This window comes from Phascolarctos cinereus, unplaced genomic scaffold (genome assembly GCF_003287225.1).
Source record: "Phascolarctos cinereus isolate Bilbo 61053 unplaced genomic scaffold, phaCin_HiC Scaffold_1;HRSCAF=81, whole genome shotgun sequence".
Classification (NCBI taxonomy): Eukaryota; Metazoa; Chordata; class Mammalia; order Diprotodontia; family Phascolarctidae; genus Phascolarctos; species Phascolarctos cinereus.
The window spans coordinates 37,437,195-37,462,741 of NW_027555514.1; the positions used below are offsets into that span (position 1 = coordinate 37,437,195).

General features: G+C 45.7%; 1 protein-coding gene across 1 annotated transcript in view; it reads right to left on the reverse strand.

Annotated features, from left to right (window-relative positions):
* GALNT15 (polypeptide N-acetylgalactosaminyltransferase 15) overlaps positions 1-25,547 on the reverse strand; it is a 48,087-nt gene continuing 22,540 nt past the window's right edge. Inside the window, exons 4-10 of the mRNA XM_020987227.2 lie at positions 17,202-17,369; positions 15,570-15,687; positions 14,957-15,151; positions 10,583-10,714; positions 8,739-8,843; positions 6,807-6,947; positions 1-3,157 (exon numbers count right to left, since the gene is read on the reverse strand). Coding sequence (XP_020842886.1) covers positions 3,011-3,157; positions 6,807-6,947; positions 8,739-8,843; positions 10,583-10,714; positions 14,957-15,151; positions 15,570-15,687; positions 17,202-17,369 — 1,006 coding nt within the window. The 3' untranslated portion in view covers positions 1-3,010. The remainder of the gene's footprint in view (positions 3,158-6,806; positions 6,948-8,738; positions 8,844-10,582; positions 10,715-14,956; positions 15,152-15,569; positions 15,688-17,201; positions 17,370-25,547) is intronic.

A 25,547-nucleotide genomic window follows, 5' to 3' on the forward strand; every position in this document is an offset into this window, starting at 1 on the left:
TACAATTGAAATAAACTTTTATTTCATTATATTAATTTAACCCAGTAATTTGTGGTCCAAACACATAAAATACCAACAGTAAAATTCATGTAAAAATTAGAAATCTTTTTTTTTTCTTTCTTTACTCTTTACCTTTGACTGTCTTCTACCTTGTAGTTGTGACAGAATTTTCTGTGCCATCTTTCAAAAGTCAAGTTTTGGAAATGTTGCTAAGAATTTCAGGATTCCTTTTAAACCAAGATAAATCTAAAGCCTGGAAAAGGCATTTGTTGTGCAATGATTTTTCCTTTGAAGATACAGTAAGGCCATCTGGAGCATGATACAAGGAAGAAGAAATGGACTGAATATTTAACATGTATTGGAAAAGTAATGTGTCCACGTGACAGAAGCTGAGAGTAGTGCATCCCTTCAAGCCCATAAAAATCTGATTTTACTCATTTGAAATACATTAAATTCATTCACTTCTTGCAGAAGATGGACATCTTTGGAGGGAAATTTCCAAACTCAGATATTCATGCCATGGCAATGGGGGTGGTACTCCATTTTAGGGAGAGACGGATCATTTCATTCAAGTTAAGCATACTGGTTTTGAAGAAGCAGGATAATCTAGCAGTGTATTTAAGCAAAACTTGTGCATTGTCATGTGGAGGAGAAATTTCCCAATGAAGTCAAGTCAACAAGCATTTATTAGGCACCTTCTATTCACCAGCCACTTTCTAGTGCAGTGGTTCCCAAGACCCCATGCTAAATATGGCCACCCTCCTGCCCATATTGGGGGCATCTACCTGCTCCTTCCTTTGAGAGCTTCTACCACTCCTCTCCAACCCAAATCCTCAAGAATCTCTTTCTTGTTTAGGATGAATCAGTATTTGACCATCAGCAGCTTTCCTCTACATATGTATTCATTGTACCCAAAAGAATAGAGGCTAGAACTTTGTAGCCAACTGTATGGTTGTTTTTTTTTGAGGGGGAGGGGATTCAGACATGATTTCATTGAAATAGGGAACTCCTGATGAGAAAACTCCCTCTACAAATGCAGGTCAGCACCCATTCCGACACTTGTAGGTATAGAAATGTCTCTTGGACATGCTGACAGGTTAAATAACTTGTCCAGAGTCACATAGCTAATATGCACTAGCTTTAACCCAGGTCTTGCTGCCTTTGAGGCCAGCCTTTTATCCACTACACGTGGCTGCCAGTATCCATATATATACACATAGACCTGCCGTGATGTGTGTGTCTATGTACTAGTCTTGGAGAGAGAGTTGTATGGGGCCCTGAGAGGTTAAGTGATTTGTGTATGGGTCAGAAGCAGGACTTGAACCCCGTTCTTGCCCGTCCTGTGACTGTACATATATATATATATATATATATATATATATATATATATATATATGCATATGTATGTATATATAAATACACATACATACACACATCTATGTGTGCATACATAGAAGATTCATTACTCTTGATAATCTATAGAGCTGTATGTATAACAGCATTAGAAACAGTGTTGTTTCATGGTTTGCCTTGACTGCCCAGCCCTGCTTTCTCCCTTCAGTGAGAAGGGTTAAAAGTGGAATAACAAATGACATTTGGTTCATTCACATGGGCCAGGGCAGGGCAGAGAGATGGAAACCTAGGCGCAGGGGAAGAGAGAGGAGACAGACAGTCTGAAGGGGCTGCAGAGTTTGGTAGAGACAACATTGGACCAGGAGTCAAAGACGTCGGTTTTCTGCCACCAAATCGCCAGGGGACTTTGATTAGTCGTCCCTGCCTGTACCGAGAGGATACCAGTATCTTCACTGCCCATTTCACAAGGTGTAGTGAGCATGCTGGGAGATGGTGAATAGGAAAGCCCTAGACATGTACCAGCTATCATCATTTTTATGAAAGGAGGTTTCATTGATTTGAATCAGCATTGTCCTAGATCCATCTCATGATTCGCTTGAGGTTTGATTACTCAGCTAAGCCAGATACTCACTTTGAAGCTTTGCTGACTCCTGCCTATCCCCTCTCACTCCCATTCCACAGCTCCTCTTCCCTCTCAACATGAACCTTTGATTGTTTCTTCCCAAGGACTTAGGCAGAGTATCCTAAGTTCACAGACGTAGAGCTATAAAGGACCTCAGTCGTCTCTAAGGCCAGCCCCTTCATTTTATGGTAATCTGAGGCAAAAAGAGGTAAAGGGATTTCCTCAGGGCCATGTGGGCAGCCATATTTGGACAGAAAGGGGATTCACTGCACAAAACATGTTTTCTCTTTCACTTCATTTCATGACTGTTGTTGTTTGTCCTTCATTTGCAAAGAGGACCGTCACCTGAGCAAGGTGATGTCATGAACTGCAGGTGAATCGTATTTAAGTGAGGCAGGGCTATGCAGAGTCACCAGCCTCACTCTGTCCTCTGGGGCCACCTGGGTCCAGTGGCAAGAACCAGGTCAGGACTACTGCAGATGACCCCGGATACAGTGGGAGGCCTGGGCCTTTTTAAGCTAAAGTCTGTATAGACACAGCCAGAGATAGATGTTCAGGCTCCTTTCTCATGTCAAATGTGAAGAGTGTGGTTTTAAGACAGGACAGTCTTTTCATCCTGACAGTTGAAGTACCTGTCTATACATTCATTTTCTCACAGTAGTGAAGAGTATTGATCCTCTTATGCAGCTAAACTGACGTCAGATTCACAACTAGAGATTTTGGACATTTCCTGGACATCTCATGGCTTTATAGGATTGTAGACTTAGGGCTGGAAGGGAATTCAAAGGCTGTATTCTCCCACCCTCTCATTTTACAGATGAGGAGACTGAGGCCCAAAGAAGGAAGTACGGCGGTCAACATCCCATGGTCAGGAAATGATAGAGCTGGGATGTAAACCTAGGTCTTGTGACCCCGAGCTCTTCACTGCATCTTGCTGTGACTTGCTCCAAGCCACCGAAGAGCTTGAGTCTTGGGCTGTTTCAAGGACCTTGGGGCCTTACACGAGGGCAAGCTTCTGTCTGGTGTTTCCGGCCTTCATCGTTGATCCACAGCATGCATGTGGTCAAACCTCCATACCTGGTTGGCTTTCCCGTCACACAGTTGCAAGGACAAGTTTTTCTCATGGTCACTCTCCACAGCTTCTATGCATTTCCCCGAAAGGATGTGGACAATCATTCCATTCTAGAAAAAAAGAAAGTATTCCCACCTCATTTTTCCATTCAGTAAGCCTGTATTAAGAATCTGCTCTGTGCCAGGCACCAGGAATCCAAAGATCAAAACTTAAGCTGTCTCCTAAAATGTTCTGTTATCAATTATCTATCAACACCTGTTATCTATTCGGTCAGTCAATAAACATGAAGCATATACTATGTGCCAGGCACTGTTAAACACTGGGGAAACAAAGAGACAGGTTCACTTGGGGGGGAACCGTGTACTCAGAAAAATAAATACAAAAATTTGTGACCTGGCTTTTTCCTCTCAGGATTTTTTTTTTAAACCATTCAGTCTGATTTCATTTGTCACATTATCATCATAGTTTCAGAGCTGGACCTTGGAGGTCATTGTGTTCCACTTCCTCACTTTATAGATGGGGAAACTGAGGCAGGCAGCGGTTAAGTGACTTGCTTAGGGTCACCTACCTATTAAGTGTCTAAAGCAGGATTTGAACCCAAATATTCTGATTCCAAGTCCAGGACTCTACCCACTGTGCTATACTGCCTCATGATCAAAGGGGGCAAAAAGGGTATTTCCAACAATTATGCTAACTTTGAACAAAATAATAAATACAATAAACTCTGATTTGGCCTGGTCAGTGTTGTGGTTATTAATAAAAGATTCTGGTCCCACAAACAAGACCCTCCCTCTCCAGACTAGGTATTTTCTCTGCCTGTCCGCCATGTCTGGAACACTCTCTCTCGTCAACTCTGCCTACTGGTTACCCTGGGGTCTTCGTATACTCTTCAGGAACCTAGGGTCTTCCACTTTTGTAGAGGACTAAAATGTTACTAAACCTAATTGAATCTTCCTCTGATGACTCAGAAAGCTCTTCAGGATTAGAGAGGACCCCTTAGGGATATTGTCATGATTGCACAGTAATAGTTAGTGGAGATTTCCAGTTAATTAGAGATTCAGACCAGACCTTTGCTCTTAACACAGCCAAAATACTCTTTCTACTCATTGTTACATTTACTTCATTTCATTTAGCTGATTCAGCCTCCAAAAGAGGTTTGTTCATTTCTTGGAAAACTGAATCAACAGTACCTTGTTTGCCTAAAATTCCTGTAATAAATTGATGCAGACCCACCCACCAGCTTCCTACTTGAATTTTCCACTTATTAAAGAAAATCAGAAACTTAATTCCTTATTAAACCTTTTGTTTCCCTCCTTTTCTCTGCTTTGTGGCTCACTGGCTTCCTTCGAGTCCCAGCTAAAATCTGACTTTTTGCAAGAAGCCTTTCCCTGTCCATCCTCTTCACCTCGCCCCAAGGCTAATGCTTTTTCTTAGGAACTACCTTCAGTTTACCCTGTATGTGTCTTGGGTGCACACGGTTGTTTGTAATTGTCCCCATTATAGAATTTGGCCACTTTGCAGTCAGGGAATGTTTTTTGCCTGGCACATAGTAAGTGCTTGATGAATGCCAGCTGAGTTGTTGTTATTAAATCATGGGAGGATATTGCGTGCCTTCTTAGTGGATGAGGGAGGAACTGAAGGGAGGGAGAGAATTTGGAACTCACATTCTTTTTAATGTTAAAAATAAATCATAAATTTATTTTTTAGAAAAAGGAAAAGACATTGGGGAAGAAGAATAGAGCTCACCACCAGTAATAATGGGCTGGTCACTATTGTATAGCTTTGTAGAAGTTCTGATTGCTTTCAGTGAGCAACTCAGACAACAATACTAACTAGCATTTATGTAGCACTTACTGTGTGCTGGGCTGGGCCGAGCACTTTACAAATATTGCCTTATTTGATCCTCACAACACCCTTAGGAGGTGAGTGTTATTATTTTTCTCCATTTTATAGTTGAGGAAACTTGAGACTATTAAATAGAAGTTAAATGACTTGATGAGGGCCATTCAGGGGGAAGGTGGCAGAGGCCATGATTCTAACCCTGATCCTAAGATCCCAAACTCTGCATTCATTCAGACATAGCACCCTGCCTCTTGATTTAAGGTAACCTAGTGTTTGGGAAGGGCATTATGGCCAGAAGGGTAGTTTTTCGTGTATTACAAGAAAACATTTTGGAAATAGTGTTGGCAATTCATCTGTGTCTTGGCCAAACTAAACCGTAGGTGAAGTTTGTCCTGGAGACACTATCCCCTTTGCTTCCCCTGGTAGCTCTAGTCCAGACCTGTTATAACCTGTCTAAGCCCTGTCATCCTTTAGCCCTCTCCCTAGTGAGATCTCAAGGAGAGATCTGGAACGCAGTGTAAATGACTGATAACGGCAGAAAGTGTTCCCTTTTCATGAGTATTTGTATTTGATTAATGATCGTAGCCTTACATTAAAAGAATGAAGCTCTGGCATTTTAGATGAGAAGGAGCAGGTGGGATATCTGGGAGACGGAGAGCTGTATTGAGGGTCAGTGGGAATGCTGGCCTGTAGAGTATCAGAGAAGGTGAAATGCCCAATGAGGCCAGAAAGGGAGGTTGGGGCCACGTTGTGAAGGACTTTCGAAGCTAAACAGAGGAGCTTGCAGTTGATGCTGGGGGCATTAGCAAGCCCCTGGAGTCTATTTATAGACTAGGGAGTGACATGGTCAGATGGGCAGTGTGGAGGATGGACTGGGAGGGGGGAAGCAGGATGACCAGTTAGGAAGCTGTAGCAGTAAAGGCAGAAGGGAAGGGGGCTGAACTAAGGTGGCAGCTATGTGAGTGCAGAGGAGGGGGTGGAGGTGAGAGATGGGTAGAGGGAGAAACAGCAACATTGAGCAGCTGGTTGGATATGTGGCATGAGGAAGAGTGGACAGTGGTCCAGTCAAAAGCATTTAAGTAGCCCCTGTGCTAAGTGCTCAGGTACAAAGAAAGGCAAAAAACATCCCTGCCTTCAAAGAGCTTCCATTCTAAATGGGGGTTGGTGGGTGGGTGCTGTTACTGCCCCCATTTTACAGTTGGACAAACTGAGACAAGCAGAAGTTAAGTGACTTGCTCAGGATCACATAACTAGAAAGTGTTTGAAGCTGGATTTGAACTCAGGTCTTCCTGACCACAAGCCCAGCACTCTCTCCACTGCACCACCTAGTTGATCCCAGGACAGAGCCATAGGGGACACCCACAGTTAGATGAGCCATGGATGAAGAACCAGCAGAGGAGACTACTGAGGAGTGGTCAGACAGATAAGAAGGGAGCAGGGTCCCCAAAACTAAAGAACATAGATTATCCATGAGGAGAAGGTGACTGATGGTGTCACATGTCTCAGAGAGGTCCAGAAAGTGGAGGACTGGAGAAAGATCATCAGATTTGACAAGAGATCACCGGTAGCATTGGAGAGAGTCAATATCAGTCACCACATTGTTGGATGGTGAGGGCAGAAGCCAGGCTGCAGAGATGTCTAGATCATTTTGGCGGGGAAGATGTCCTTGCCTGTGCCCCTAACATCCCATTCCATCATTCGATTTCGCTCCCTCAACCACTCACTCTCAGGATCAGAGCTTTCTTAAGTATCCCGAGATTCTAACGTGCTAGTGCCTTTCTTCAACAAAGTCAAGGATATTCGGATTTACCAAGGGCATTCATTTTACCTTTTGACTGTGGGTAACTTAACCTGGTGAACGAAAAGGAGAGAACCAAGCTACAGAGAAGAGATTTCTACATTGGGTTGACTCCATACCTCCTGAACATCCCAGTGCTGCTTCTGGAAGGAGCGAGTCTCCTCCGTGCAGTTCTGAAGAATCACCCGTCCGTCCTGGCTCACATCAAAGCAGAGTGTCTTTCCACAGCTGATTTGCTTCTTGCTGCCGTACTCCAGGCTCTGCAAGGTAGAGCATGCTCACTAACTGGGTTGCCCAGATGGAGGCGCTCAGTAATTTTGCTACACTGCTTTTTTTTTTCTTCTTTTTTATCCTTTATTATAAGAAATGGCTTGCTGGGTTAGGGAGCTAAATGGTACAGTGGGTAGTATGCGGGACCTGGAGTCAGGAAGACCTGAGTTCAAATCCAGCATCAGATACTTACTAGCTGTGTGGCCCTGGGCAAGTCACTTAACCCTGTTTGCCTTAGCTTCCTTTTCTGTATAAGTGAGCTGAAGAAGGAAATGCCAGGCCGCTCCAATAGCTTTGCCAAGAAAACGCCAAATGGGGTCATGAAGAGTTGGATAGGACTGAGAAACAACTGAACAACTGCTGGGTTGAGGGAAAGGGAGGGAAATTTTCAGGAATGAAAGCGATGTAAAGACAGAGGTTATCTATCTGTGTCTGTGTCTCTGTATCTTTCTATCTATCTCTGCATCTATCTATGTTTAAAAGTGTGGCTGCTGAGACAGCTTCCAAACCACTTTGTCTCCCAAGGCAGACTGGCCAGGGTCTCCTGAAATGCATCTCACTGTGACTGACAGAGAGAAATCCTACTCCCACCCATAGGTTTAGAGCTAGACAGGACCCCCAGTGGTCAGTGGCTACAATTTCCTCATTTTGCAAATGAGGAAACAGGCCCAGAGGAAGGGAGTGGATTGCCAGAGGCAACCACAACTTAGTAGGAGCACAGCCATGATCCAGACACTACTGGTTGTGTGGCCATTCAGTCTTTCTGAGCCTCAGTTTCCTCACCTGTAAAATGGGGATAATAGTGACCTCCTAGGGAGGTTCTGAGGGTGTGCTGTGATAAGCATGTGAAAATTCATTGAAGAACTCTGAAATGCTATCTAGATGTCAGGTTTTATAATCTCATCACCTCTCTTTGTTGGCTTGCCCATCTATTAGGAAGGAGACCAGTGGTGTAAGGTTAAGTGAATGAAGCCTGGGTGAAGAGTCAGGAGACCTGGATATGAGGCTTATGGGTTTAGAACCAAAAGGGACGTTGGAGCCCATCTGGAACCTCCTCACTTTACAGGGGCCTGAAGAAGCTCAGTAACTCACTTGAGTTCACAATCGGTGGTCAGTGACAGGTGGGCTTTGAACCAGCTAGGTCCCCTGACTCCAAGCCACAGGTTCATTTTCCCTCTACCTACTGTGGGTCTGCCATTTAATGGACGTGTGTTTTGGGGCAAGTTACTTCACTTCTTAATTCAGTCTTAATGTACTTATCTGTAAAAGGGGGATAATCACACATTCCTGACTTCTGTGAGTGGGATGGGGTGGGAAGATGAAACAAGGCAGTGTTTGTAAAGGGGCTTCATAGCTTACGAATGTTCAATTCACATGAAAGACGTCATTGTCATTATTGGTGCTTGTGCTCTGACGTGGGAAGAAGGTCTGGCCATGGGGCACTGCTGAGCAGGACACGTCACGTGGGGCGTTGTTGTGCAGGGGGCCAGATATTCAGTATGTGTTGAAGCATGAGGACTCTGAATGTGTGTATAGGCAGGAGTAAGGACACGTCAAAAGGGAGAGCCCATGTGCTGTAGTGAGGGAGAAAATGAGCCCCGTAGTCAGCGGACCTCAGCTGGAATCCCTGCTCCTATGGGACCAGGGGCACATTCTGGCCCCTCTCTGAGCCTTTGTCTCCTCATCCCTAAAATCAGGGCATTGGGCTGCACAGTCTCTAGGTCCCGTGGTAAATGATGGGGCACCAAAGACAAGGTTCAGCTGCTTGACCGCCCCCTCACCTGTTGCTGCCAGCTGTCACTGCAGGGAGAGAGCGTCACCCAGCTTCCTAGAAGTGCCCCTCCAAGGACGCAGTCTGCACAGGAGCCAACTCCAGAATTGTAGAGCTGAAAACAGTCGTCGACAAGGAGATGACAAGCAAGCCAATAATAACCCAGAAATTCTCTTTTATGGACTGGCCCCTCTTATTCTTCCGTGCAATCTCTGGGGTATGAAATCCAGTTCACAGACACCCAGCAGGATCAAGCCAAAGCCCTTGGGTCCAGGCACTGAGAGAAGCGATTGCATGGGCTCTCCCCGTCATAGATGGGGCTCTCTGGATGATTAAAGTGAGCACCAAGCAGCTGAATCTGAATGTGGAGGTTCTGTGTTGGCCCCCCAGAGGCGATATCTATGGCAAGGCTTTCTAAAGGCTCCTGTTTGCATGATGTTGTTCTAACCTCCCCAAAATGCTGCAAAGTAAAAACTTTACAGTGGAACCCCTCAGTAAAACAAGAGATTGGTCTGGCCATCCACATGCCAAAAGAAAGTGGATGACAAATGCCCTCTGCCCAGATTATGATGTGTAGCTCACCAGGTGACCCATAAATTTAGTCTGCTTATCTCTCTGGATGTCCATCTAATCTTGGACAGTCATCACAGATAGGGAACTGTAGGCTCAGTTAAGTGAGAAGAGAAAGACACAGTGATTGTGTTGGGCTGCATTTAGGAAGTTGTACAGGCTTTTAAACATTCTACGTTGCTCACTCAGCGGGTCAGAATCCTGCCTCTTAACATGAATGTTCTCCTGGTGATTCAAATGGTCTCAAATCAATGAAGAAGAGTATTTATTAAGCATCTACTGTTTGCCAGATACTGGGAATCCAAAGACAAAAATTAAACATACAAATCATAAAACACCAGTATATCAAAAGAATCCAATTATAAGGAACCAAAAGTGATAGAAAGAAAGAAGCATGGTGAGTGTAAATTGGCCACAGCACATTACTCATATGTACTTGCATGCTAGCAGTTACGTAGAAGACACTGTGAAGTCTGTGGATGGCCAGAAAGGGGCACCTTTCAGTCAGTGAGTATGAGAGGTGACTGATGTTCATGCTGGTAGTTACAGTAGTACTTCTGAGGTACCAAAAGCATAACAAAACAGAGGAAAGACTCCCGAGTCTTGGGTGACTCCTCCTAGACGGACTCATGGAAAAACACAGACATAGAAAGAACCCTACACAGTGAAAAGGCTTGGAGAGGCTTCCTTCTGAATTAATTGTGGGGCCCTGCTGTACTTAAAACACTGAGCCCCCAGAGTAGCCAGGGCTGGAGACAGAGCTCTGTGAAAAGTCACACCAGGGTCTCTAGTATAGACCTAGCATCAGGAACCAGGAGAATGGACTAGAGTATGGCCTGTGAGGTGCCTTCTAGTCCCCTGGCCCAGAATTGTACGATTGCAGACCAACACAAACATGGTCATTCTATTCTTGTTTGGCCTCCCTGAGCTTGCCTGGAATGTTCTCCCTCCCATTTTGGAGTGCTTAGCTCTCTCCAAGGCTCTGTTCAAAGACTCTCTCTTTTCAGAGGCCTTTCCTTATTCCTCCGGTTGTTAGCCAGCTCTCCTCCCCGTAACATGTATTGTTTTCTGTATGCATCCTGGATTTTTTTATCCATGAACATATCTCCCCCAGGAGATTGCAAGGCCTTTGAGAGAAGAGATTGCTTCATTCTCTGAGTCTGTATCCTCAGCACCTAGGACAGCATCAGGCACATAGCAGCCATTTAACAAGTGATGGATGCATGGACTGATTGCATTTTCCGCTGTTTCTGCCCTTCGTCCTTCCCTGAGGTCAACTCTTACCTTTCCAGAGAATCCTGGCTTGTGTACAGAGGGGTACAGCTCCGGGGAGAGATTGGACAGAAACCAGTGGAAGGTCCTACAACCCAATCTTTTCTGCAGCTGAAGCCGTTCACTGCAGTCCTGCTTCTCAGCCTGGAGGGGAACACACAGGAAGCATAGTTAATGCCAGATGAATAGCAAAGACCTTGTAGAAAGGCAAAGACCTTGTATTTATTGTTCTCTGTATCCCTGGTGCTTAGCACAGTGCCTGACACACAGAAGGTGCTTAATAATTGTTGGCTTGCAGAATAATTGATTAGTTCAAGGCCATTTTCAGAGCACCGCACTATACCTTTAGACTAGGCTTTTAAAAGGGGGAGTGACCCAGAGATGGAACTGAGATCTGAGGCAACCAGAGATGCCAGTCAAAAATAAACCCCGGTTATTTAGAGGCAACCATGGGAATCCGGTAGCAAGTTGTATGGCCTTAGGAGAGGTAAGTCCTGGGCTGAACCAGGTGGGAGCTAGTGTCAAGGACCCCAGACCCTGCCTTTTACTGGTACTGCATGGATTGTGGTTGTTCAGGTGAAGGAGATGAACTCTGAACTCTGAGTTCTTTCCCCTTCAGGGGGATTCCAAACTAGGGTAATATTATAAGTACTATGGAGGTCCATGGGTTGGTGGTTCTCATTAGAGCGAGAGAGGTTGGCTCTCTGAGCCAAGAGCAGTTTCCCCTTGGGGGCAGAGGGTGGCCTGAACACAAGGACAGTAGGACAGGTTTACAGGGCTGGATAGGGCTAAATTGATAGGCATTAGAAGCAGGGGTTAGATGTGAAGCGGGATTAGATACAGAATTAGGTTCAGGCCCCTGGAGGATGGAGGCCTACTAGAAGGGAAGGATGTTATTTTGGGGGTTGTTTCATCCTCTGTTTGATGTCTTGTTAGCCAAGGTGCTTGCATGGGAGCTGATGGCCTTTTCCCTTTTGCCATTGAGTTCTAAACACAGGGTAGATCCTGAGGTTCTTAGGGGACATCCCGGGTGGAGGAATGATTCAGAAAGAGCACGATTATTGATAGGGCCCCGAGACTGAATCTAGTCTATGTAAATAAATCCAGAGGTATAAGACTGGGCCATGCCTGCTGCTCCTGCTGCTAGTGCTGGTGGTGATGATGATGATGATGATGATGATGATGATGATGATGATGATGATGATGATGATGATGATGAATGTACACTATGTAGCACTTTGGTGAAAGCAAAAGTAAGAGTAAAATTAAGACAAATACAATTGGTGTGTGGAAGCCCCGCAAAAAAGGCTGGCTGAATTTATTTTCAGATGCATTCTTCCTACTGGCCAGTAGGTGGCTCCCTTCACCTTATGAATGAATGAGTGACATTGCAGAAACTGGAAATTAACCTCGGGTGAGACTGTCAGGCTTCCCGTAGGTAAAAGAGAAAAGTGCACCTTATAATAAGCAGGCAATCCAAGAAAAGGCGGCTAGGAAATAATAACACCCTGCATTTGTGTAAGGCTTCAGAGCTTTTCAACAGCTCCCCGCACCCTGTGAGGAGGCAGGGCAGCTTGCTAAGGCTGTGTTTGCATATGAGGGAATTGGTGCTCACATGGCTTAAGGGGGGCTGTGTGGTGCAGTGGGCCCCCAGTCAGAGGGCCTGGGTTCAGATTCTGCCACTGACCCAAGCTTTGCGCTTGGACATCAGTTTCCTCTTTTGTGAAGAGGCCATCTCCACCTTCCAGCTCTGAATCCATGATCTTATGACTTACCCAAGATTACACAACTAGTAAATGGTGCAGCGTGAGCTAAGCTAGGAGGTAAGCAACATCAAGTGGTACAAAAACACCTGCGCTGGTTCATTTTCGGGGTGGGGGGTTGGTTTGAGTATTTCATTCCTCTGGAGAACTCCTAATGTCAGACCTCTGTCTCCCAATGCACTTGACATCTTAGAGAACTGCATGGGGTCACTGAGAGGGTAAGTGGCTTTGCCCAGGCAGGCACTTGAACTCGGGTCTTTCTGAATCTCAGGCCCAGGGCTCCCTATCCACTACGCCTTGATGATGCCATGATGTCTCACTGGAGTCCAGGTTCAAATCCTAGTTCTTCGAATGTGACTTTGGACAAGTCCCTTTGCCTCTTAAAATGCTAGGTCGTCAGTTTCCTCATGTGTCCTGTGGAGAGCTCTGAATAGATGATCTCTGAAATCTCTCCTAGCTGGAGCACACTGACCCTTATCTGTCCAGGTAGCCAGAGGGCAGGAGAATAGCCTTGTGGGATGGCACAGAAACAAACAAAAACACCCTCTGACCAAGCAGCCTCCTAAGAGAGGGGCGGAGGATTTCCCTAAGGCAGGTCAGTCTGGCTGTAAGGACCCGTGACCACCTCCTGATTCTCCCCCTCCCCACAGCCTCTATTTCTGTCCAGGAGCCCTGAATGTCAGTCACCAGGGCACTCCTCCTAATGGAAGGCTGGGGGAAGAGTGGGCATGTGAACTTTTGTAAATTATTTGAATGATAATCACATTTCAAATCAATGCCAACATCATGTGTTTGCCAAGTGTGTGTCATTTCAGCGTGTCTGCTCAATATAACGCTTGGTTGCCTAAAGAAAAAGTCCCCAAACCCAGAAGAAAAATCTGAGCCAAAATCCTGTCCACAGGCTGGTGGACATGCAAACACTGTACTTTCTTATCCAGAGCTGTGAGAAAAAGAGAGAAGTTATCGATCAGTAGCTCAGGAATTGCGAATCAGTGTGGTAGGGTGGAAACAGCATTGGGGCTGCAGCTTAGACACCTGGGTTTGAATTCTATTCTCACAGAGAGCCATAACTAGGGTGGAGCAACTGGTGCTTTACCCCAGAGCACAGAATTTTGAAGGCTCTGAAAACACTTGCAGTCCTTCTGGAGCAGAGTAGAAACAACAGAATTTAGCTTCTACATTGTTTTATTTTGGTTCAGACCTGTAATTTAATGGGTGGAGGGAGCTTCCTGATTTTACCAATTCAAATCAGTAGCAATTGTGTAACTTGGAGTCTCAGAGTTACCTGAGGGCAGTGAGAGGTAAGTGACTTGCCCAGAGTCACACAGCCAATATAGGTTAGAGGCAGGACTTGAGCCCCCAAAGTCATCCTGACTCTGAGGCCAGCTCTGTCCACTATACCACACTGCCCCTCAGAATCTACTTGGCAGGAATAATTGGCTATAATATTAAGCCACCAGAGGGCCTGTACCCTCTCCTTCACAGTGGTACCCCAGGCAAAGTTCTCTTGTCTTCTCCTATCCCTGGCCTCCCACAGGGCCTTTCAGGTTTCTGAGCCTCACCCCCTTAGCAGAATTAGAGGCACCATTTGGGTGGGTTTGCTTAGGTTTCCAAAACTGCCAGTTATAGCTATGCACTCACCCTGTGTGCTTGGCACATATTTGGTGCTTAATAAATGCATGCCGATGGACATTTACTGGCTCTATGGCCACCAGCACCTCATAAAGGCTCAATGAAATTTAGCCTCCCTGTCTGTAAAAAAAGATACCAATATTTGTCCTACTTATCACTCAAGGTTGTTAGTAAAGGGTACTGTAAATCTTAACAGCCACATCCATGTGGATGACTGTTGTGGCCAGCTCTGCTATCCTGAAGGAATGGCCAGCATTGTAAATATCCAAGCAGAGACTCTTTGAGCCCCGTGACTGTTTCACTTTGGTTATTTTTTGTTTGTTTTTTATTCCTGGCACATAGTGAATGGTTTTAGTCAATGCTTGTTGGCTGACAGGATCGCTCCCAGTCCAGCTGTCTGCCTGGGAATTCTCTCCTTGGGGGGGGCCGGTGAACTGGAGAGCTTTGAAGGGTTGGTGGCTGTCAGATTATACATTTTATTGGAATGCCTGTGTGTTACAAGCAAGGATACATCACAGGCAGGATGAGAAGCAGTGTGGTAGAAGGAGTCAGAAAGACTCACCTCTGCCCCTGACTACCTCTGTGACTTTGAGCCTATCGCTTAAGCTCCTCGTCCCCCGGTTTTTCCTTCTGTAGGAGGACAGAGGTGTGTTGGTGACCTTTGAGGTCCCTTCCTTCTCAAGCTCTGTGATCCTGTGACATCCCAAGTGGAGGCAGGTGGGGATCTGTGGGCACTCTCCCCACTTCTCTGTTTTTTTGGTTAGGCAGTGGGGGTTAAGTGACTTACCCAGGGTCACACAGCTAGTAAGTGTTATGTGTGTGAGGCTGGATTTGAACTCAGGTCCTCCTGAATCCAGGGCTGGTGCTCTATCCACTGTACCACCTAGCTGCCCCTCTCCCCACTTCTCTGGACTCGCTCAGTCCCTTCCTTGACCCTTTCTAAGGAGAAGTGGATAAATGGAGGCAGGTGAAGGAGTGATTCCTTCCTTACCTGGCTCAGAGAGAAAGCTTTGGGACTGTGCTGGTAGAAGGTGTCCTTGAAGGAGCCCAGCCAGGTCTCCACAATTCGGATCTTATTCTTGAGGGCCGCTTCTTGGTCAGGGGAGGCATTGGGGGGCTGGTTGCGGTAGACATGCCCCACCCGAGAGCAGGGGAGGATTTCCACAGAGCCACCACAGAGCCATACCTGATGTCAAGGGGAAAAGAAAAAGAGTCTAACAAATCACAAACAGTCCCAGAAGAGAGGGGATGGTAAATTAGAATCTTCAGGGGGCTGAATTTCTTGCACTGGAGCTGTGGTGGGGGAGGAGGGTGCCCAGCGGGGTGGGGTGAGAGGAGGCGGTCTGCTCTTTTAAGAGTCCTGGCAGTAGTGTTGGGGAGGGGGGTGATCGTCCAGAGGTCCTCTGGAAGATGTGGAAGCTGCAGAGAGGGCATGGTGGGCTCCTTTGATGCCTACGGTTTTCTATCCCTGCACCTACTCTATTTCAGATGTGCCCTACCCACCCACCCAGCCCTGAGATTTTTCTAATGTACATTCATTGAAAACACAGAAATGTGCTTCTGCAATCCTGGTGGAAGCCCAGCCCGTGTTCTTCACCTCTTACCCTTATGGAAAGTTCCAGGTTTTCACTCCCCCAAATGGACATGAGGGAATCATACGCTCCAGTGTTTTGAAAGTAATGCCGATCGATGGCCACCACTCCCCCCGGCACCACGGGGCTCCTGGTTGCAGAAGAGGGAGAGAAGGATGCGTTATATCAGAATGGAGAGCTCAGCTACCTTCTTTGGAGGGTATTAGAAAGGCTTGTCCCCCCACAGCAGGTCACTCATTCAACAAGTCTTTATTAGGTGCTGATCACATAGAAAATGCTGCTCAGTGCTGGGGAGACAAACACTATACAGTCCTTGTGCCCAAGGGACTAAAACTCCCCCCTTTGCTCTGAGATCCTCAGCACCCATAGGCAGGCGGTGCTACATTATCTCACGCTGACACTGAAGGACAGGTGATTGTGTCACTAGGAGTCCTTCTTCCGATCATAAGCTCTCTACTCACAGGCTTTGTGAATGGCCATGGCCAAAAAACTCCTTACCCAGTGGCCAACCTGGCGATGAGCCTCTCCAGGTTCGCCAGGGCTGGCCTGTCCTTGGACCCGCACGCAGCCTTTCCCTCATAGGGGTGGCCAGAGCTTGGGTTCTGCTGCTGTAGCCCCTAGGAGCCTACAGTCCCACCTTTGCCTTGGTGAGGCACTGGAGAGAGCCCTGGTGGAGGGGCTAGCCCTCCTGCTCCCAGAAATGGATCCCGTCTCCAGCCAGAAGAGTTAGAGAAGGACAGTCAGTTCTTGTTGGTTCATTCTATATCCACTGATTGATCTGTCTCTCTACCTACCTACTCTGTCTTTGTTCTGTCTTCTCTCTCATCTGTCTTTCCATCTGCTCTGTATCTATCATCTATATATCCTGTCTACATCTGCTCTGTCGTCTCTCTGCTCTATCCTCTCCTCTATCATCTGTCTTTCAGCAGCCTGCAAGAAGTATTGTGCACATAGTGGTGGTCAGTAGGGGCCTGTTGAAATGCAGAGAAAGGTAGCAGGCCCATGCCCTTGACACCTGGGTGAGAAGATTCATAAGCCTCAGGAATGGCATAAACCACTGGTGGGTCTCTGTCTGCGAATCCCCTTCAACTTGAGCAGTTTAGGGTTATAGGACTCAAGTGGAAGGAATACCAGTGGTCACCTAGTCTGATGTCCTCATTTTGTAGAAGAGGAAACCAAGGTCCAGAGAGGCCCAGAAAGAGAAAGGGATTTGCTCACGGTTACATAGTTTGCTGTGACTGACCTAGGGTTCCAATCCAGATCTTTTGATTTTAAGTACAATGTTTTTTCCTTGGGTCTAGATGAAACTGAGAGAGGAACTGATTTTGTTCCCAGCATCGGTCAGTCCCAGGAGCTCAGAATGTTGGAAGAGAGCAGGGTCCAAGGGGCACCCACCTCATGCCTGACCCCAAAGCACCCAGCATAAAGCTGGGCAGTGAGCAGGAGCATAAGACATGACTTGTTTAGCTGGCTGCCATCAGGCACCATTCTGTAGAAGGGGGCTCCAGGGTATTTGCCCTTGAGATCAACAAAAGAAGGGCTGCCACATCCCTTTGGAGTGTGTTCCTGTTCACGCTGGATTCTCCCAGCAGTTGCTAATGCTCTAAAGATGACAGCAGAGCATGCCGGGAAATGGCATCTTACCTGATGGGGCTGATGGGAGACTGGCGTGCCTTCCTCTCATGCTCTGGCAAAGGTTTCCAGTGGAAATTTAATTCCCAGTCAAAGACCCCTCGCTGCAAGTCTACAGAATGATAATATTGGAAATTCTTCCAGTCTATCACATCAATGATAGGAGACACCACGCGGCTCCTGAAGAAGATTGGTAAAAATGAACACAAACAGTGAAAGCCTTGTGGGTAATGTGTAGATGACTGAGTGTAGACAGAATTGCCTAATCAAAGAATCTCAGAGTTGGCAGGGACCTCCCGGGTCACTTGTCCTACCTGCACCCGAGTAGGCATTACATCTATAGCAGCTGGACAAGGGGTCAGTCATCCTGCCTTCAGTCAGTGACGGGGAACTCACCACTTCCCCAAAGAGCTCATCTCATTTATGGATGGTCTGATGGTTGGGAAAATCTTTCCTGGCATTGAATGGAAATCCCTCCCTCCAACTTCTTCCTGCTCCTGGCTTTGCATCTGAGTCTGAGAAAAACAACCAGGAGGTTAGACTAGGGACCTCTAAGGATGCTGCGAGTTCTAAATCTGTGAATCTCAACACGCACACCGGTGTCTCTAAATCAAGTGCTTCCCAGCCACTTCCTTCCTCCTACCATTTCAGGTCAGCCCCTTATTTACACACACACACATGCACACACATACAAACACGTGTGTGTGCATGCATGTGCACGTGTATGTTTCCTGTCCCAAGAGAATGTAAGCTCCTTGCAGGCAGGAGCTGTTTCATTTTTGCCTTTCTGTCCCCAGTGCCTAGCAGAATAACAAGCATAGTAGGTACTTAATTACTGCTCAGCAGTTGATTATCATGTAGGTACTCCCTCCATTTTACAGATGAAGAAACTGAGTCTGAGCTCAGGTGACTTTAACAAATAAGCTTGTGCCGCAGGGCCCTGACAGGAGTGGTCCTAGAAGCCCCATCTTTCCTGGCATCACCTATCACTGCTCTTTTTAATCCTCAGGGATCTGCTGGTAACATATCCTCTGACACTCTCCCTCTTTTCTGAGACAATAGACATGGGTTAACTGGGTATTGTAAGGAGAGGCAAAGTTATGTGTGGGAGTGGAAGAAAGCGATAATTTTATAAATGCCAAGTATAACAAACACACGAGGGGCATTGGAGCCCCCACCACCATGGCCACCATACTGTCTGCTCTCACGCTCACGTCTTACAGCAATACCGGTATGCTGGGATTCCATGATAAATCATAATAATGATAATGATAATAACAACTAGGTTTTATGTAGCTCTTTAAGATTTGTAAAGGGCCTTACAAACATTATCTCATTTGATCCTCACAACAACTCTGGAAGGCGGGAGGTGTTTTCCCCATTTTACAGATGAACAAGTTTTGAGCCAGGCCATGATGTCCTTTAAATGCCCTTCAGAAGTAGAATTCTCAAGTAGAATGAGAGGTCAGTACCTGGAGATTGGTCGATGTGATTTCTGCTTCCACCATCTTATCTTACTCTATCCCAATGGTTCTGCAAATCTCAGTGATATGTCCACACAGAATGGGCTCCACTGGAAATCTGTGTGGGGCAGGGGCCTCACCTTCTCACAGGACTGGAAGCCAGGTGTCCTAGGAGCCCCTCCCTCCCACTCACTGGCCCAACCTGATCAGATGGCTGAGTGCTCCGACCCACCCCTCAGACCTTCAGGTAATTAAGGCCTAGAGCCAGGAGCAAGACAGGAGGTCAGCTAAATGGTAGAGCTTGAAATGAAGCCAAGGTGCTGGAATGTGGGAAGCCAGCCCCATGCTGTGTTTACAGTGAGAGCAATCGCCATTTCCCTACCATCCATCTCTGGAGACCGGCAGGGTTGAATAGACGCAGGCGGTCACACTGAGGGAATCAGTGGGGGCTTCGGGATGTGATTCTCTGCTTGCAGTGATGAGTCAGGAAGGTGGGCATTGGGTGGGGAAGTGGTGGTGATGATGGCATCTGTATTTAAAGCCAGGGCCTTCAGGGACCCTTTCTCCCCCTTCTCCTTAGCATTGTTCCTCGATGGGAAGCAAGTGGAACACAGTTTCCTTGGTTCACTATTATTCTTGGGTTGTCTTGGTGGGGAACCTTAGAACATGGCAGAACAAAAAGATGGAAAGGACAGGGGGCCTCCACTTTCTCTTTCTCTCGTGGCTGCTCTGACTCAGTGGCCAGATCCTGTGGATTCGATCTCAAGTGGAGTTTTCCCATCCTCCCTTCTCTTCTCACTCCCATCACCCAAATTTAGGCTCTTTTTCTCACCTGGACCAGTCTATAGCTACCTAAATGTCCTCCCTGACTCCAGTTTTTAACAAGCTCATAGATTTTGTTTGTTTGTATGTTATAGAGCTAGAAGGGACCTTGGAGTTTAGCCCAACCCCTTTATTTTACAGATGGGGAAACTGAGTCCCAAAGAAGTTAAGTGACTTGCCCAGTGTCATGGAATTTAAGTAGCAGAATAAAAAATTGACCCCAGGTTTTCTGACTTCAGACTCAGCTCTTTCAATCATACCATGTTTCTTCTTTCTCATCCTGTTTTCAGAGTACTCCTCCTAATACATGGGTCCTACTGAATGCTCGACCGTCCTCTGTAGCTCCCTGTTACCTACTAAGTAAAATACAGATGGCTTAGCTTGGCACTTAATGGCCCTTCTGGATCGAACTTACATTTCCAGGCTCATGGCGGTGTCCTCCCTATTTCAACCAAACTGGGTAACTCATCATTTCTTAATGTTGCTTCTTTCTCTCCTAGATATGTGGATCTCCCAATTCAACAGGCATTTATTAAGCACCTGTTGTATGACAGCCATTGTTCTAGGCAACGAAGACACAAAAACAAAATGAAAAAATGAAATCATTCCTGCTGTCAAGGAGTTTACATTCTACTGGGGAAAATAACAGGTAAATAAAGAGTTTGGGGGTGGGAAAGAGGAGTATAACGACTAAGAAATCAGGAAAGGCCTTTTGTGGGATATGGCATGAGTGTCCTGAAGGGAGGAGCAGAGGGGAGGGGAGACGGTCTTCCAGGCATGGGGCACAGCTTGAGCGAAGGCGCAGAGAGGGGAGGTGGATCTTGGGCCATAGCCCACTTCTCTACGACTCAGCCTGAAGGATCTCTTGTTCTTCTGGCTTCTCATCTGGCCCTTCTGGCGTACACTCACACCTTCCCCTTCCTCTAGGTCTAATTGCATGTTGGGAGCTGCTGCTGGGGTTCCCCTCCTCAGGGAGGTTCAGAGCCTGGCAGCTCCTGTCCCCTTGTCCAGCGGCCCTTGAGGTGGAACCGTGGGCCGGTGGGCTGCAGCTGATGAGAAGAGCACCAGGAAAGCTGCGCCACGAGGGGCCTGAGTCATTTGGGCAGGGAGCGTAGGCTTTGGTTACCTCAGGCGCCCTCCATTCAGGCCCCTTGGGCCTTTTCTCCCTTCCTGTCCTTTCCTCTCCTGGGGCTTTTTGGCCGGCCTGTCGAGTCTCTGGAGGCCTCTCTGGAGAGGGCCAGGGGTCGCCGGGTTGAGGGACCTCAAGCGCCCTTTCCCCACCCGTGAGCCTAGCCATCCTCTCCTGGGAGTCAGCAGAAAGCATGCACTTGCTGTGAGCAGGTCTGTCTGAGCCAGTGGCTTCTGGGGCATGCAGACAAGGCGTGCAGACTGTGAGGCCTGCTTGTTTCTGGGCATCCTGGAGGCCAGAAACCTCCTGGTGGTGAAAGCCCTGCATTTGGAGTCAGGAAGAGTTGGGTTGAACCTCATATATAAATATAAATATTCACATTTACACAATAAATTGTGTTAAATATAAACATTTATACAACAAAGATAAATATGTATATAACAGATATTTATATAACAACTGTATATAGCAATATGTTTATATAAGTATATACAATAAATATAAACATGTATATGATAAATTTCTATAATAAATATTTCTATTTCTATAATAAATCTATATAATAAAAATATATGTGTTTCTATAATAAATTTATATAATAGACATTTACATTTCTACAATAAATTTATATAATATAAATATGTACATTTATGTGACATCTCATAAGTATTACATAAATATACAGTTATATTTATTGATAACTATATTTAATATTTCTATAATATTTAATGTTTACATATAAATTATGGATGATTTTTATTTATAGAATAAATTTATTCTGTAAATATTGATATTTATGTAATAAATATAAATAGCTGTATGACCGGGAAGTTAGTGAGGCCATCTCAGCTTTCTCGCTGGTAAAATGAGGGCGTTAGAAAAGATGACCTCAGAAGTCCCCTATGGCACTAACGTTCTGTGCTTCTGAGTCACTGGGGGAAACTAAAGCAAACTTTGAAGTATTATCCTCTTCACACTCACTCTGTGTTCATACCAGTTGACGAGCCCAGAAGCTTCGGTCGTTTCTTAGGGGAGCCTCTCTGCCAAGGCCTGAAAACAAGCCCTGGGCCAGAGACTGAAGGAGGCTTCGGTACAAGAGTGTTTGAATGAAGCACAGGGCGATGAAAAGGGAAAAACCTTGCTGGGAGAAGGAAGAATGAAACCAGAAGCATGGAGGGAATGTCTGGGGGGGTGGGAGAGGGTGGAAGAGGGGAGAACCAAGAGGGAGGACACTGGGAGCAGAGCAGAATTTGAATTTCATAGCCCTGTAGAGTCAGTATTTAGTCCGGCCCCTTTAATTCTACAGGTTTAGTGGCAGAACTGAGCCTAGGATCCCAGTATCCTTTTGCCCATTATAGGATTCTTTATTTTCTGCTGAATCTCCGACACCCCTTTCCCACCTCCATACCTTTACTCAGGCTGTGTTTAGGTCTAGAATGTGTTTACCTTGAAGGAAGAAAGACCTGAGTTCAGATTATGCCTCTGACACTTTGCTTGCTGCGTGACATCGACTTAGCCTCAGTAAATAGGGATAATAAAATAGGGATAATAAAAACACCTGCCCTGCAGGGTTGTTGTGAGAATCAAGATAATGTATGTAAAGCACCTCCTCCAGGAATCCTTCCCTGATTCCCTTATGTCAGTAGCATTTCTGTACCCTCCCCTTCATATAGCTCTTTACCCAGAGCCCTTTACATTGTGTCCTATTACAAATGACATCACTGGGGATCAGAACCCAGATGAAAAAAGTGCTTAGACCCCAGCAGATTGGCCTTACCGGGCTTATTTGGGGGCCCGGAAAGAGAAGGCAGCTCAATTAAGGACTGGTATTAATTAGATAATTCATTTTTAATCGAGAAAGCCCCTAAAATGCCTTTATAGCAGTCTACATCTCCAGTGGGATTACTCAGCAGCGCCCTACCTCATCCTCCCCATCCCATGTGACCAGGGAGGGGCTTTTGTTACCTAGGTGGTGAAAGGATGGAGCTAATGAGAACAGTCACGGCATCCCTCCCCATATTCTGTGCTGTGGTCCATGAGTCCCTTCATGCCTGTTCTCTGTTCTAGAATCTTCAATGGCTCCCTGCTGCCTCCCAAGTAATGCTTAAATTCCTCCATCAGGCCTGCCACAGACTGGCACCAGACCTCCTCACCTTCTAGCAGAGATCATTCTGTCCCACTCTGTGCTGCAGTAAGACTGACTGGGTCTCTGCTGCTCAAAAACCCTGTGCTCTCTGACCGCCAGGACTCTTTCACCCAGTAGGTATTTTGTCCTCAGTAGTGAGAGCACTTCCCTTCTGACATCATTTAGCCCAAGGATATTGAGGTGTCTCATCTCAATATACTTATTGTATAGTATTGGAAGAGAGCGCAGCTCTCTGTCCCCTACCACGTCCTCTTGTGGACCAGGGGGTCTGAAAGACTATGTCAGCAGACTGCAGTCTCTGAGCAAAAAGCCAATAGAATGGGTCTGCTTGCTGAGGACCAGCCCAGCTTGGTCACCAGCAGTAGGCTGGCCATGAAGCATCTAACCTGGGGCGCCCCAGCCTCTGCTTCCAAGTGACCAGTGACCAGTTAGCACAGTGCCTGGCACACGGTAGGTACTTAATAAATGTTTATTGACTGACTGATGGAAAAGGGGACAGAAAGTACTAAGAATCACATTGTTTTGTGACCATCTAAAAATCTTAGCTTAATTCTAAGTATTCTAATTATGATGTCTTTCTCCAATGACCACCATGTTAATAGTTGGCATGATGCTGGTTGTGTTGAGTTCTAAACCATTAAAAATCCGTGATTCCTCAAAAGAGACCTCCCTGACAATCCACATAGGAAAAACTAAAGAGGTAAAAAAACTCATTTTTTTCCCTCAGATTATAATCTTTTCCACTTCCCCCAGTGGAAAGATCCCTGGATTTGGAGGTAGAGGATGTGGGTTCAGATCCTGCCTCTGTCATATGCTACCTGTGTGACTGTAGGCAAGTCACATAACTTCTTGGCCTCAATTTCCTCATCTTTAAAAAAAAAGGGGGGGGCAGACGCTAGGTGGCACAATGGATAGAGCACCAGCCCTGGAGTCAGGAGGACCTGAGTTCAAATCTGGATTCAGACACTTACTAGCTGTGTGACCCTGGGCAAGTCACTTAACCCCAATTGCCTTAAAAAAAAAAAGAGGAGTTTGAACTATAAGGCCTCTAAGATCTATGTCACAGAGCCTGTGACTCTGTGTGGAGTTGGATAACCTATCCATTGAGTTAGTCCATCAGTCCATATGAATATATATATAATATATTCACATATATGTGTATAAATGTGTGTGTGTTATAGACAGTGCAGATTGATAATGAGGATTTGTTCAATATAGAAAAGAAAGAAGAAAGCAGGCTAGAACCACTTGGGAAACTGCAGTTTTTAATTATTCCAAACTGGTCCCCTGTGCAAAAACCTCATCTTTTTGATAAAAATGTCTTCCTGAAGATGCTGTGTTATTGCATCACTTGGAATACTCCAGTCTCTAGTCTAAAGTATCAAAGTTGTGGCCGACCCAAAGGGCAGTGGAGAGATGGGTGGAGGTCGGCTATAGGACATTCCAGCGATGGCTTATAGGACGTCTTCGGTGATGTCCTAGAGCTGGTGTGTGCCAATTCAGCCGGCGGTTAAATTTCAGTGTGAGCATATATTTATACCTCGGAAATCAACAAACACTATGAATCAGGGCTTGATTTATTTTTTGTTGATTATCTAGACCAGAGGTTTCAGACTCTCAGCAGGCTCTCCATTGCAGCCTAAACCAGATGAAAATGTAATTGGGAAATGTTTGTTTCTTTAAAATATAATACAACATAGGTAAGGTTAATTTGAGGTTTTCTAAGGCAGCGTATGGCCTGTTAGGATCCGTTTTGAGTTTGACACCACTGGTCTAGATATAAGAAAGTGTTGGAGAAGAATGTTATTAATTCAGATTAAACTTTAAAGTGTGTCGTGTACATTTTTCCCCCCAGATAGCTGGTTGTTAAACATTTACCAGTATATCCTCAGATAGCATCAAGATGAGAAAAGGAGGCAGCTTAGCTCGGAATTCAAAGGGATAACAGGACGGCCGGAATGCTGCTGTAGTATCCACAAAATAGAAAACGATGCTCTGTGGAGGAGGTACGGGAGAATACTACTACCCACAAGAATAAATAATAATTATTAAATAATACATAATTAACTAAATAATAAATAATAAAACTGACATGTACATAACACTTTGAAGTTTGTAGAACACTTTCCCTAGATCAGGATACGGACCCATGGTGAAAATGGTGGAAGGACTTGTGTGTATATGTGTGTGTGTGTATGTGTGCATGTGTGTGTGCATGTGGGGGGGTGTAGAGAAGAAATCATGATCTATGATCTTCATTTTCTATAAAGGGAAAATGCAGAACTTAAAGTGGTATGTAGACATCAGTTATTGTTATAACTGTGGTTATTACGGAACATGGAATCTTAGATTTAGGTCTGGGAAAAAACTTAGAAATCAGAATCCTATCTGGGAGGGCCCTTCATGATTGAATCTTAGCCCCTCATTTGTAAAATGAGGAGACTGAGGCCCAAAAATGTTAAGTGACTTGCCCAGGGTACCTCTGCCAATAAGTATCTGACACTGGGTTCCAACCCAGGTCTTCCTATCTCCAAGTCTGGCATTCTATTCACTGTACCGTGCTTTGAGCCCCTCATTTCACAGAAGAGGAAACTGGGACCTAGTTCTGAATAATTAAACATTCTTCTACCTAAATACGAAACAGAAATAAAATTGTTAAATATTATTAGAGTATTATTGTTTGTGATGAAGAGAGAAAAAATATCAGAGTAATTATTCGTGGTGAGCCTCTTTGAGGTCCCTACTTGCTTGAGAGTCTATGAAATTCATGGTTCTCTGACCTCCAGGGTCCCTGCCAA